Genomic DNA, 15,642 nt, shown 5'->3' on the forward strand with positions numbered 1-15,642 from the left:
CTCTGAATGAGGCCCTAGGTCAGGACCAGCGATTACAGAAAATAATTCCTCTAGAGAAGGAAAGCGTCCAGTATTTTATTGTAAACTAAGATTGAACACCGCCTGAGGCACATAAGACTGCAAATACAAACTGTGCTTTTTAATTTTTTAAAGAAAATTAATGAATATCTTTACAACAAAGGTGCATTTATTTTAAATGCATTAACATTTATATATTTTTCTAAACATGACCAAATATAATCCACACAAAGAATTTGCAATCTAATTTCCCTATACAGTCACATATATTTTATTAAGGCAAGTTTAAATAAAAACAAAATAAACCCACTGGCAATTCTACGGACCACGGGCAGAAACCAGAGTCGTAACTAGGTTGTGCAACCGGTGCCACCACAGAGAGGGCTTGATTCAGAGGCGGACGCTCTGAACGAGCGCTCGCTCTGAATCAGGGCATTTTTTTTTTTTGTTCGGCCTCCTGGCCGCTCGCATACCAGTGGGTGACCACTCACTCATGGCCTTTGCTTCTGGCTAGCAGGGTGCCTGCGGCCAGTAACGCTGCAGAAGTGCTGCTCATAGCATCCTCAGGACACTACAGGCAGGTACTCTGCAGTGTATACAGCTGCACAGAGTGTCTTCCATGCACTGACGTGCTTCCTGGTGCTGGCTGGCCCCGCCCCCTATGCACAATGTATTTTTTGCAGAGGGGGCGGAGTCAGCAAAAGCGCATTAAAGCCCTGTTACAGCACTGACAAAAACACATGTAAGCACAAAGTGAACATGCAAACTCCATGCAGTTGGTACTTTGGTTGCAATTAAATACAAGGTCTCAGTGCTTGCAAGACAGTGATGCCAAACACTGTGCCACTACAGCAGCCATTAAATATCTGTATCCAAAATTAGTCCTGCACCTACTCTACTGGCTAACACAGTATAACACTATGTATTTGGGAATAGAGAGTAAACCTTAATAATTCTGTATTTCTTCCAAGTTACCTGTGCAGGTTTGGTCACTAATCCTGTTTGGCTTCCATGATATATAAACACTTTTCCACTTCCATCAAATGGTGCTCCAACTGCAAAGTCTGTGACAAAACAAAACATTATAATCTCACCACCAATAACATTTCAGCTCCCACAAACATACATTGAGTTCTATGTCATAGCCACCTACTTAAAAAGTTTTACTAATTTGCTGCTCTCATTAACTGGAGCCACGGGGGCGGCTCCTTGCAGCCATTTTTTCTTGGGCACCTCTGTTTTTCTCACACCCAGGCAAAAACTATGCATGAGAACGTGGGGAAGAGGGTGATCAGTGTGATTGCTCACCCCCGCACATCATGCAGAGAGAGGAGACTGTTGTAACTAGTCTTTTTAGCGCCCAGTACCAGAGAGAACATTGCCCCCCCCCCTTTTTAAATAGGGACATAAGATAGTGCACCTGAAAAAGGGCCATGGCCTCCTGGGGAAGGGCTGGGGAAGAGATAGGGGAGACCAGGAGATGCTGGGGATAAAAGAAGAGGGAACTACAAGTGAGAATGATAATAAACAGAAAAATTGACAGGCCCAACAGTGCCCCCTGCCCTGCAGGGCCCTGTGCCATGGCACAGGTCGCACCACCCTAGTTAAGGTCCTGGTGCCTGGCATGCCTCCAGGCGCCTTGTCAGACGTCCCGCCATTGCTCTACCATAAAGCATCTCAGGATCCGTTTGTTTAGAATGCTTCCTGCTATGTACATATGGGATGTAGTTATGACACCAGCGATGCCACCGGTCCAAATCCCGACGGGGGAAGCCCGACAAGGGACTTAAAATAGGCGTTGAAATACTGACATCTATCTTAATTCCGATGCCGGACTCCAGAAGGATGCCAGCCCGAAGGAGGTAAGTCTGGGGCACCCTTAGCTGTTAGCCACGGGGGAGGGTTAGGATTAGGTAGCATGGCGGGGTTAGCGTTAGGTTTTGGGGTGGAGGTTAGGGTTAGGCACCCCAAGGGGTGAGGGTTAGGTACCACTGGGGGAGGGTTAGGGATAGGCACTAGGGGGGAGGGTTAGGTTTAGGCATGAAGGGGGGAGATTTAGGTTTAGACACTAACGGGGAGGGTTAGGGCTTGGGTGCGGGGTGGGGAGGGTTAGAGTCATGCTGCAAGAAGGGAGGGTTAGACGGAGAAGGGGGGAGGGTAAGTATACTTACCCGACCCCTGTTGGGATACCAACCATCAGGATGCCACTGTCGGCATTTTGACAGGAGGTATCTCGACAGCCAGCATTACATACCGTTCCGTACATATGACTACCGTAAGTACATGAGTATAAAGGTGTATTGCATTTACTGCTGACCTTTGAATCCATCCTGGTTGATATCTCCCAAGCTACCGATAGTTAATCCAAACATGGATCCATCTGTTCCATTCAATCGGATAGGAGGGGAGCCGTCCAGTTTTCCAGCTTTATTTATGTACACATAGACAGCACCACCAATCTCTTCCTTGCGTGAGAAAAAATTAGGGGCACCCACCAAAAGGTCTGTCCAACTAAATAAGGCAGAGGAGAAGAAACTAAATATAGAACACAAATAGGATAAGGGAAAGAAATATGAGATGGAAAATGCACATGTATTACAATATAAATTAGTGTTATTAGTATTTTATCAAAATGTATATAACTTTAATAAAAATATGCTTATAAATGACTAGATACAATGGTCCTGATTCAGAGCCACACGGTATACACGTGCAATGCCGATGTTCACTCAGAGTGAATTGTTGCAGCTGAGCATGTGTGAACAATTCTAAATACTTGTATGGTGCATGTGTGTATGCACAAAGGAGCTTAGATCGAGCCAGACGGTATCAGAAATGTAATGGAGAAATGATGGGCATTCCTCGGCGGTGACTGGTAGGTGGCTAGTAGCGCTTGCAATAATGCTCCGCTCAGTGGGCGTGTTATAGGAGTGCCGCGGGCGTGTCAATGCAAGCGGCTGTGTTCCCAGTAGCACAGCTGCTGGCGGCCATAGTTAGATGGGCAAACGGCACCTGCCATAGGGCTAGAGCAAGTTGGATGGTGCAATTGATGATGGTGGTGTATAAGGACATACCAATCACTATTACAGCGTGCACAGGTGCTAAAAGCGGGTGTCTCAGCCCTTGCACATTAGGCCACACAGATGTACACCATGGAAAGAGTTTGTGGTGGGACATCTGCGCATGTGCAGAATGGGGCCTGCGTCCTTTACAGGCTGCAGTCACTTGGGGGTGGGGACAGTGCCGGCCTCCGTTCCGGAAATGTGCAATACCGTCTAACTCTGAATCAGGCCCTATATTAAGCTATACACAAATTTATAGGTTTATTGTTAAACATACAGACAAAATACATTTGGCATGGTAATGACCATTAAAAATAAACTCGTACTAGCAGTACTCTCCTAACCCATAGTTCCACATCGACATTTATTGTGTCTCCCTTGTATTTTAGTGTTTTATATATGCTTTATTTTCATCACTGTCCAGCACTGCGACCATTTCCAAATCAATGATGGTGATAATAATAAACTAATACCACTAATGCTACCAATAATACTAATGTATTAAAAAAAAAAGCTGAAAAAGCATAATAATCTTTAGCTACAACATTGTAAAATATTAGCAAAAGATAAGCAAGGGCCAAATGTAATAGGGTGAGAGTTTAGAAAATGTGAGAGTTTAGCAGTAACCTCTCACACTATTACATTGGTCGAGTTACATTTTCAAAATGGGAAACCATCTGGATGAGAGTTTTAATCGTGAGAGTTTTTCTGAGTGTAAAAACATGTGAGTTTGCATGATCTCAGACTCTATTACATTGGCCGAGTTTAAAAAGTGTGAGAGTTTACATTTTCTAAACTCTCACCCTATTACATTTGGCCCCAAGTGTTAATTGGCAATGCTCTGGAACAAATAAAAAAATTATGAAACTAAATTAAAAGTTTGGAGAATGAAAATAAATCAAAACATCACAGTTGTTTATACTACACATAACATCTTTTTTTTATTTTTTACACATTAACACTATATAATATAGTTGTGATTTTTACTGCACCAATTTTTGGGACTTACCCATCATTATTGAGATCCTCCATTACTACAGAGTACCCAAAGGATGAGGCTAGAGTCTCTCCCCAAAGAGTGAGCTCTGGAACGAGTTGGCTTCCGATGTCCCTACGCAGAATAACCACAGCACCTGTGTGATTTGCACGGGGGGCCCCGCTTACAAAGCTCAGCTTGTTCCGCCCTGTAACCCCCCACCCTGAGTCCACTGAGAAACCTGAAGAATGCAGGTTAAGAGTCAGCAATTTCTTTATTGTTAACAGTAATAAAACATAACACATAGGAGAAGATGTTAGAGGAAAGACAAAGCATTGAGGGTTATAGATCACTGGGAGACCCATGAAGAGTAAGTCACAGTACAGATGGACAAGATTGGATTAGAGTCTATTATAGAATCTGTAGTGGCACAAATACTGGCTGTTGGATTGCCTGATGGATGCTCCATAGATAAGTATGTATAACTATGTCTTTGCGCACCATGATTTTTCAACAGTGACTACATATCAAATCTGGCATCATGGATGTTTAAGTCCTATGCATCATTCATTGTGACAATACCCACAGTTGGCAGTGCTGACATTAAATCTGTAAGTGGTCAGCACAAGGCCCAGGGCTTTGGTAGGAACGGATCAGCTTCCCCTCATTGTCTGGTCCACGGACTAGAAAGCAGGTGATGCAGCCGAAGTGAATGGATGAATGAAGTGTTAGATTAGTTCCTAATACTGGGCTACAATTATCAGGCTCCTCTGGTTCTGGTTGTATGGTCCCATCATGTCTGAATGCAGTGCACTAGTGACATGATGGGCTGTTTACAGCCAGTACTGGTTGAACCTGTTTACACAGCTAAACTATGATGACAGACATGAGATTATTAGTTACTTCATCCACCTTTTAGCAATAAGATGCCTAAAATATTTCCAGAGATGTAGGTAAAACATTAAATCAATGGCTGTTTCAATAATGGCAGCTGAAAAAGCTTCTACATTAGCCTTAGTAGCCTCACACATTTTCCCACAACCAGCTATAGTAATTACTTTACTACATTGTGTATCTAGAGTTCCCCACACCTCTTAGATTGTAAGCTCATGTGGACATTATATCATGGAATGAAATCATAATACTGTAAGTATGTACTATATGCAAAATGTAAAGTGGCAAGATAGGATAAATAAACCCAAAGGGCCTGATTCAGAGTACAACATATGGTGCATACACACGGTCAGATATGTCAGATGAACGATTGAACGATTTGAACGATTTACCAACGATCTGAACGATTGAACGATTTTTGCCTGTATTAAAATGAATGGAATCGTCCAAATCTGACTGCAAACACATCAGATGTCAGATATCGTTATCTGACAAGTGGGAACGCGCATTGTTCATCTGACAAACATGTCAGATATGTCAGATTTTCCTTCAGATATGAACAATTGAATGTTTTTTAAAATCATTATTGTACAGGTCTGAAGGATAATCTGACCGTGTGTATGCACCATAAGTGTGACTAAGCATACACAACTTAGAACAATTGCAGGCGATTTAGAATCATACGCACCTCAGCCGCATCTCCACATGCGGCTGAATGAGTGTTACTGAGCGGGAATGGGGCGTTTGCACGTAGGACATAAGTTCCATGCCATGGGCATGTTGACAGAACATGCAAGAGTTCCATCACCTTTAGAGCTGATGAAACTCTTGCACCAAGGATAGGGCTGGTGTAAATGCATGCTGATGCTGATGACTACTTCTACCAATGGATGGAGGGGCGGTGCGATTGTATAGATGTGGCTGACTCTGCACAGAGGAAAGGTCCACATTTATTTCCAAATATGTAAAGCAGTTACAATAACAATAGGCTCAAGGTGTACCTTACGTTTCTTTTATTTATTTAATTTATGATCCTATATCCCCAATTTATGCTCCTATATGTCCAACATCACAACAAATGACTTAAACTAATATACTGAATCAGTATGAAATACCGACAGCTGGTTCAAATCCCGACAGCGGCATCCCGATATCTGAAGATCCATCCCGACAGGGGTGGTAAGTATGCTATCCCTCCCTCTCCCCACCTAACCCTAACTCTCCCTTAGTCCCTTAGTATATATATATATATATATATATATATATATATATATACTGTGATAGAAGCATTCGAGAAGTGTGGAATGGCTTCTATATTTGTCCCGGATTCCTGTCTTATGTCTTTTAAAGCCCCCAGGAGAAGGCTGTTAGGAAAGCAGACTAGTAATGTTGGTTTCTGTGAAAAACCAAAATGGGTCCTGGGGGTGTGGATGTGAGGAGAGGGAGGGCTCCATCCACAGGCCACTCCAGGTCTTGGGTCTTTCAGCTTGGTAGCAGCCTCATTAGGGTTTCCACCTGGAACTGGCTGATTTAAGCTGGGTTTGTTTGTGGCTGAGTGTCTCATACCTGGGGGAGCTAGCAGTCTAGCCTGCTCTGAGACACTTGGTTAAAACCCTGTAAGTACTGTGCACGTGTTTTGTTGATGGTGAGGGCAATAGGCCCTACCATTGTTATAGCAAGGGAATCTGCTGTGTAGTTAGTGCCCAACCGGGCTAGGATTTATGTTTATGCTTTTGTTTATACTTTTGTGTGTGGCACAATAAAGACTGGCGCTGACCAGTTTGTATGAGATTCCCAGACTTGTCTCCTGTTTCTATGGCTGCTGTGTGTAAAGAGGGAGTCCATCTACCCCCAGAGAGGGACCCCTATCCCAACTGTGTCATAATACATATATATAACTCCAGCACATATATAGTACTGTATCTCCATGCCAATGATTTTTTGTGTGTGTTTTTGGTAATAGGTCCTATATTATAAGAACATCTGGCCAGAATAGACTGACAAAAAGTCCCCACAGTAAAAAAGGGGGAAATAAGAGGACTAAATAAACAAAATAAAGTAATAAGGAAGAAGGTACAAAGAACAATTTCTCCCGCCTGCATGGTCTTGAGAAGAAGAGAAGACTCAGTCCATATATAATCTATACCAGTTTCAGCACTCTACATCTTATTGATTATTCGATATGATAAATTTTTCACATTGACCTATTTGACAACAATGATTGTAATCAGGGTTAGATACAAAGTACTTGGGCCGGTCCTCACTTGTTGGGTCAAATGGAAGCGCATAATGACAGAGCTGTTTTGGGCTCCAACACTATCTTTATGGAATTACCTGAGCTGGATTATCAACAGGGAAAAATGGCTTCACGGACTAATAACTTCCTATTAGTACTTGGTTCTGAGAATGTCTTAAGCTTTAGAGGGTAATACCATGTTTAAGATTAAGACTGAGGTAGGTTGAAAAGTGTTTACGTCGCAAAACTGTTTACTATTTTCTTGAGATTAATAATTTTGAAATCGTTCTAGAGAATACTGAATTTGGGTTTCAGCCTTCGCTGATGTAGGTAATTGGCTTGTAATCTGCCATCTTTATTACATTTCATGCTAGAATAAATAGTTTCTGTTGTTGATCCCTAAGGCTTATTTATTTGCAAGCTTTGGTATTTTCTTTTTAAGTGCTTCTAACTCATGTATTTGATAACAAGAGTGTAATGTATTGGAGTGTTTGTTTTTTGAGCTGAACTAATTTTAGAAAATGGTCACAGAGGACAGCTTTACATGGCCAACATCATAACTTGACCTAATGTCCTCAGATTTGTTCATTAAGGAGTGTTCATGTATGATTTTTGTTGTTTGCAGTTTCAGGGTGGGGAAGTTTTAAAGACTCCTTGAAGTTTCTATCATAATACCCATGAAGTCCAGGAGACAGAAATGGAGAATGGTTAGACCATGTAAAGCTGCTCGGCCAACTGCACTATCAATGTTTCTATAAGAGCCCTGAGGTCTGCTCTGTAGATTCTGGGCCAGATGTACTAAGCTCTGAAAAGTGATAAACTGGAGAGTGATAAACCACCAGCCAATCAGCTCCCAGCCGTCATTTTTCAAACACAGCCTGTAACATGACAGTTAGGAGCTGAGTGGCTGGTTGTTTATCACTGCCCACTTTATCACTTTTCAGAGCTTAGTACATCTCTGCTTCTGAAAGACAAATCTGGAAAATTAATTCTGTGACCCACTTTGAAATGATTGTGGAGGAGAGTGCTAGTGTGAGGGCCAATGTGATTACTTTTACTGCTCATGCCTCCCTCCCTCTGGTTTTCAGCTGGGGAAGGGAGAAGGGGGTATGAGAACAAAAGGTTGGGCACCGAGAAACACATCTGCATTGAGCAACTCCTAGGGCTTCAGTTATGGTGGGGAGTAGTAAGTTTACTTGGTGGAAGATCGTGCAGCTAAAATATACATTATCGCATATTGTAACTGTTTGTAGGAAGTATTTGTTGGAGAACATCCTACCAAACTGCATGAGCTGGGGAGTAATCTTCTCCTGGATGGTGCACTTGCCATGTATCTTGGAGCTAAATACTAGCAATATTATTAAAGCTAAGAGCTGCAGCTTTCAAAATGCCTTCAATCTCCTCGCCTGACACATACATTTTATATAAACTTATATTGAGTATTATGTTAAAGTCACCATATACCATTAAATATCCAGATTTGATTTTATTAAATATACTTTAAAATGTTCTTAAAAGATCTAAGTTGGTGCCTATTTTGTAGGTAAGTGTTAGCTGATGTGTAGGTAAGCTCTAGAATTTCACACATCAATATCTGATATCTTCCTTCTGGGTCCTGTTGAAGCTGGAATTTTGCAAATGGCCGCCTAAGCGCCATTTTAGATAAACTCACACTTTAGTACATGATGTGGCGATATTACTATTAGCATCATGCGATTGCATCTGTGACCATCGCCATAAGTTACGGCGATTCATCAAAAGCCCATTTCATGACTTTATGTAGTTTGGGTGCTCTGGATAAAGTGTGTATATTATTATAATTCCCCTAAAGGATATATTTCAGAAATGGCTGTACAGTATGTCAAAATTGGATTGCATTAGCAACAACAGAGCAAATGGCCACGTGACAACTAGCCTGTGTAGACAAGCTTCCTGGACATAACGTCTGCTCTCACTCCAGGTGGCCCTGCTCGAATACAGCAAAAGGGTCGTTTGTAGCACCTTACATTAGCAGGCTTCCTACAATAAAATACCTTCAAAGGTAAGAGTGTTATCTGAGGTTTGGGTCTTGTAGCTGTGCTAATTTGCATTTACACAGGAACCTGGGAGAACAAAGGACTGTACTTTTTAGCCTGGTAAGGGTGGGGGCTGCTGAGAGAGGGGGCGTGTGGAACTATAATGCTCAGCATTCCACACTGCTAGGTGTTCACTTAGTTTAAGTGAGATTTAAGTGCACCATTTCTCATACACACATTAATGCGCACAATTGCATATTAGCGAGTGCATAAGATCCTGTATGAAAACGCTGTTTCTTAGCTTCATGCGCACGCATCTGCCCCAAGTTAACTAGCGTCTTTACATCACACCCCGCATACTTACACATTACATATTCACATAAAAGGTTTAATAAGCTTTAAAGTATAAGATTTAAGTTTGTTCATTTAGAATAAATGCTGTGAAATAAAGATTATTTGGTAACTAAGCCGTGATTGGTATTGTACTGATGCGTACTCTTTCAACAGTATTCCGGTACCATCGGTGTGAAGATCGCATCATGTATTCTCAACTTATGGACCGCAGAGACTTCAAGCAACAAAATGTACATAATATGAACAACTGTTAGGATGTTGCATGGGGCAGGAAACCAGAGACCCCCAGTTGTTAGAGGCTGGGTTGTGTCTATTTGAAAGAACCTGTTAAATGCCTTGTAACATATGCCCTCTCCTTTAGGACCAATGGTATTAGCAACAAACTTCTCTATTGTGTTGTTTATTTCTAGGGGGTATAAATATGTGTGCTCTGACCCTGGGTTCCTAGTCTTTGTCCTGAATGCTGATTGACAAGGGGTTTCTTGCTGATGCCTAACATCTGGACCAGAGAGCGCTGCGTATGTATAATTGTACTTGGGTCTGTATAATCTCTTTGCGCTAAGATTATATGAGGATCATAGCGTGTAACTGCTGTACTTTACTTGAATAATACTTTGTGCTTTGGAACCACATGTTCTAAGTCTGGAGCCTTTATTTACTGGATGACTGCGTACGCAAATTAGTGTCATCCTTAGAGGTTTATAGGAAGGATATTAGAAGGTATAGGCAGGGGTATATAGAGGTTCAAAGGCAGTATCCTTAGTCCACATATTCATAACTAATTGAAACATAGCATCTAGCATTAAAAAATACTAAGGTCTGGTAACCATGTACAACAGTGGTTATAAAGGAACTCGATGTGCTGAGAAATGTGTTTCTTCTAATTCTGCTACTGTATATCTGCATTCAGGTTAGTGAAATAAGATAAAAAGAGGTAGCGTCATTGACCCCTATAGCCTCAGACCATAGATGATAGCCAAGTCATAATGGGAAAGTAGTTGCCAAGGAGACCTAGAAAGTTCTCACAAGCAAAACCAGCTTCCCTGACTACCAAATACATCAAGTACTGTATAAAGTAACACACCCTGCATGATACATTTTATAAAATGTCTTAATAATTATAGAACTAATAAAATATACTGCACATTACTTCTAGTTAAGAGATGTACCTAAAACTAGGTACACACTTCTTCATAGTTTAGTTTTCCACTTTAAATATAAATCCCTTCCACCCTAAATACACACCTTTGATGGGATTCCCTCACCAGTTAATGACACCATCTACAGTGTTTAGCACCTACTTTCCTTTAAAAAAAAGTATTTTAGGGAGATTGTGCATGTAACACCTTGGTGCCATGCATTGCTGGAGGGTGCTTATCTAGGGGTAAATTTACTAAGAATCGAGTCTGATCGAGTTTGTTTTTTTAAACTCGATTTGCATCGCCGAAACTCGGGTGATTTTCATGTTTTTAAACTCCCAAATTTACAAGAAGTGAGTTTAGCTGAGAGTGAGTTGGCCGATGGTGAAGCAGATCGAGATTTCTCCCCCGAGTAGCAAGTTTAGATGAGATTACTCACAAGAGATTGCAGTGTTTTCTCTCTGCAAAACTCTCCTGAGCAAACAGCCTGCAAATATCAGTGAGATATGTGAAGGCTGCTTGTGAGTATCACATCTTTTTCTCAGGTACACACATTGGATTCTACATGGAAGAAGTGGACCGGCCAGTTAACACAGGTAAGTATGTGTGAGTGAGGTAGGTATGTACTAAAGCTGTACTATTTATGGTGTCTGTGTTCTGTCTTTATTTAACTATTTATTTTACAATGGGAGTACAGGTGTCGGCCGCCTGCTGGCACTTGTAATTCCACAAGTGCCAAAGGGCAGGCATGCTGGCACCTGTAGCTCAATTGGAAAATACAATAGTTTAGAACTATTTAACACATTATTACCCCCGTACCCACAGCCCAGGGGTGCGAGGAAGAGCCCCAGGCTTCAGTCCAAGCCTGGGGTTTTGGGAAAGGGGGACCCCTTCTTGGGAGGTCCCCACCTCCCCTGAGATCCCCAGCTTGGGCTGACCGGTTTGGTGTGTAAATGCTTTGGCCATGGAGCCCCAGTGATAGGATCTCCTGGCTGTGGCATTACATCACGGTCAGTTTGGGACCGGTGATGGTTTTAAATATAGGGGGACCCCTAAGTATTTTTCCCCCTATATTTAAAACCAGCACTGGTACTGCAGCCAGGTGCTGGTTCCTAAATTACGGGGGAACCCAACTCATTTTGTTCCCTGTAATTTTAGCAACCTGGACTGGCTGACAAGTCCGGGTCTGGTTATGCTTTTGGGGAGGGGGGACCCTACCTCATTTTCTTGAATAAAATAAACCCTTTACATTAGGTACACATACAGAAAAACATACAGAAATCACACTGATCTGTGTATGTTTCTGTAAAACTCGCAGCTCAGGAGGTGGAGTGTTTGAAACTTCAATTTCTCTGTGAGTTTGTTACAATCTCACCCGAGTTTGTTATCTCGATTCTTAGTAAATTTGCAAGTTGCATCTTTCTCGTGAAAAGTACTTCCGAGTTTGCTCAATGGTGAGTTGATTCGAGTTTGCGATCTCACCTGAGTTTTATGAGTGAGAAGAGAGAAATCTCTCCCAAACTCACCAGAGTTTGTCTTTAGTAAATTTGCCTGATGAAAAACATGCCTAAACTCACCTGAGATTGTCATCTCAACCAAACTCGATTCTTAGTAAATGTACCCCCTAGTCTCAATCCTTCTCACCATTTTGCACCAACTTTCTTGCTCCCTGCAGAATCTTCCAACCCCCTTCTCCCCTCTATCTCTGTCCACCATATTTTCTCCCCTCTCTATTACTGTGTGCTGGAGAGCAGCGGACATATTCTTGTAGCACATTTACTCTTGGTGTTTCCTGTCTGAAGCCTCAGTGTGTACGTCCCAACTTCAGGTAGATTGTCAAGTATGGTTTACCAGGTCCATACACATATACATGGGACCCCTGCCGCTTTCATCCATAGCAAGGAGATATCGATAGCTATAACTGAAAGCTTTAGAACTGCTGGACCAGATCTTTTTTTAACTACAAAGAGGTTAGCAACACTGAAGGGGATCGTCAGAGCTCCACGCTATATACAGCTAAATACTGCAAATGGTGGTAATCCAAGAAAAGGACTACTGCCAAAATGTTATTATTGGAAAGAGATCCCCCTTCTCTCTCTCTCACTTGTAAAGACGGCAGGGCAGAGCTGTGATACACATTGTCTACTGAACGAGTATGCTTTTACATCTGTGCACAGCAGTGGATGGGACTCAATAACTAAAGGGGGGGCGGGGGTGTACAAGATCCACACTTGCCTCTTTGTCATCCACATTGGGATTACCAAAAAGTTGTCCGGTATAATGTATTTACATTGGTGTGTAACCTTTACATTGACATTTTCAATAATGTAGAAAAGTAAAAACTACTGTACAGCACAATATGCTGTAAATGACTGTATGTGATGAAATGGTGTGGTGCTAAAAGGCAGGAAACTGGAGTGTCAAATCTGGGAAAGTTGAGCACTGGAATGAATTGGGGAATGATCGGGCAAAGTAACAAAGGGCAAAATTGACTAAGAGGCGGGTTCTAAACCCAGTCGTTTGGTGGTGGTTTGACGGCGGCTTCTAAACCCAGGTGGTGTGGTGGTGGTTTGGAGGCGGTTTCTAAATGACAGCCCTGTTCTATTCTACTCTAAAATTTGTTTTGACAGCGGTTCTGCAGTCGTTAGGCCTTAGTAAATCTGCGGATAGCAAAACCGCCACCAAACCACCGGGGTTTAGAACCCGCCACTTAGTAAATTTTGCCCAAAGTGTCAATATCAGAAAGTAATATAAAATCCAGGAATGTCTAACTGTCCTCAACTCTGCCACAATTAATTACGCTTGTTACTGGTTACATTACATGACACAGAAGTATTCTCCTCCTTATTTGTCTCAGGTTTACATTTTATAAAATCCACAAACTCCTATAACGTAGTATAAGCAGTCTGCCTAAAACACGTGCAGGGGAGAAAAATGATTACCAATTCTGTCTTACATGTATTCATGCCATTCTAAGGATCTTGTCTTATTGATGACGTATGTTCTCGTTTTGTAACTTGTTTTCCAAGTAAGTCTAAAGCAAATTGTGTGTACAGTATGCTTTAGGCATAAATAATACTCCTAATAATAATTCCCAGAGTGATAAAGGTGGATGATGTTCATTATAACGCATGTGCAGTGTTGTCAATCGCAAAGCAACAGCCAGCAGGTGTATTACAGCAGCAGAATATAGTGCCAAGGGTATGGGGTTAGCACAGATTAGCAAAGCCTATGGCAAGCTCAAAAGTAGGAAAAGCATAATATAAATATGTAGTTTTTATATTGCTTGCCCGTGATACTCAAAGTAAAAATGAAAATGATACTATTACTATTATTTCTAACATTATTACTATTAACTAAAGTAATGACAAAATTTTACATTTTAAAGAATAACATTTACATTATATAGACTTATTTGTATTTAAAATAATTTTCACTAATTGTTAGTTAAAATGAAGAAAGTTTGAGTATCACTGGGTCACAATGCAATGTGGTTTATAAACACTTTTATGGCATTGTCTCGGGTACATGCAAACGTGAGAGCCAGGAGACAATGGTTGTCAAAGATTGCTGTATTGATTAGAGGAAAGATCCAGACAATAGATGCATAGACAAGACACACGGAGCCACTCACATAACATATGCACAATAATAACACAACACAAAGTCACAGGTCAGATCATTATATTTTGGAATTAGCTAAATCAATACCATTCATTTTATATTCTGTTGTATTAATACATTCCTATTTATTGCTGACTGCAGTGTAATTTTCTGAGGAATGGTAGAGATTTATACCACTACAACAAATAACATGTTTTCCACATAGATGTAATCAGTAATCACTGGGGCTTTATCAAAAGCTGTTGGGATACATTGGCGTTATGTGGCACACAGCAAAAATAGGTGTTGAAACCCATAGCAACCTATCAAATGTAAACTAATTTCTCTAAAACTAAAAATGAAAATGTATAGCAAAAATCTGAGTCTGCATTGTTTACACAATTTACCTGTATTCCCAAATGTCCTCCCACAGTGATTTCTGACTGCTATCCACAGACATGCTTCCACAAAGTATCAATAAAACAGCAAACTAGCAAATAAACGAGCAAACAGATAAGCCATGCCTGAGATTCCAATGCCACCATGGCATGCACATACAAAGCGTGTGATATGCAGTCACCACAGCCAGATGGTAGGACAGACAGTGATATGATGACAGGATCATGCAGGAGGGAGGAGCTGAACCCGGCCCACACACATGTATGCAGATTACAAACCTAAATAGCTATTGAGAGCTACATCGGAGCCCAGTCTGGCTGCCTCTTCCCTGGGCTCCAGCGTTCTATACACCAGCTGATCCGGGTCTGAGCTATCAATGTTTGTGACAAACAAGAGTCCTGTGCCATGACCATGAATCCCCCAGGAAGAGAGGTAGAGGTTGGGGGAAGAGAAAGAGAAGGGAAAACAGGTTAGAAGGAACACAAGACAAGTGTGCCATGGCCTAAGAAGCTGAGAGAGAATGATGAGAGAGGAAGAGGCCGTAACAAATATTATGCCAAATTATTAACCTCTGGTAACCACTGTAGTATAGTCATAGACACTAAGGGTTACATTTACTAGTATGTGTGTTTTCAAAGTCGCCGATTGTACTTGGTTTGATCATGGAATTTAAAACAGCAATACTATTAAATGCAAAACACGTCTGATTATGTATTTAATTTTATTGCCGTTTTAAAGCAAGAGGGAAAAAACGCAGGAAATTGGCGGCTTTGAAAACTCGCCACTTCGTAAATTTAGCCTTAAATATTAACACAACCTGCAGTTATAGAGTGTAATAACGTCCCATCGTCAGCAAGTGTCACTGTCTATGGAGAGATTTTTAGCAAACTATTAACTTACTTACTATGACATAATAAAACTGAAAGGAACGGTAAACTCCAAAATA

At 41.4% G+C, this 15,642-nt stretch overlaps 1 protein-coding gene across 3 annotated transcripts in view; it reads right to left on the minus strand.

Annotated features, from left to right (window-relative positions):
• ITGA7 (integrin subunit alpha 7) overlaps positions 1-15,642 on the minus strand; it is a 204,778-nt gene that overhangs the window by 45,448 nt on the left and 143,688 nt on the right. For 2 of the 3 annotated variants that reach the window (XM_088480172.1, XM_088480315.1), the window contains exons 6-8: positions 4,090-4,297; positions 2,336-2,529; positions 994-1,082 (exon numbers count right to left, since the gene is read on the minus strand). In XM_088480172.1, coding sequence (XP_088336298.1) covers positions 994-1,082; positions 2,336-2,529; positions 4,090-4,297 — 491 coding nt within the window. Of the gene's footprint in view, positions 1-993; positions 1,083-2,335; positions 2,530-4,089; positions 4,298-14,974; positions 15,095-15,642 lie in introns of all 3 variants that reach the window. The other variant, XM_088480251.1, reaches the window with a different exon arrangement.

This window comes from Taudactylus pleione, unplaced genomic scaffold (genome assembly GCF_031769625.1).
Source record: "Taudactylus pleione unplaced genomic scaffold, aTauple2 ptg000005l, whole genome shotgun sequence".
Lineage (NCBI taxonomy): Eukaryota > Metazoa > Chordata > Amphibia > Anura > Myobatrachidae > Taudactylus > Taudactylus pleione.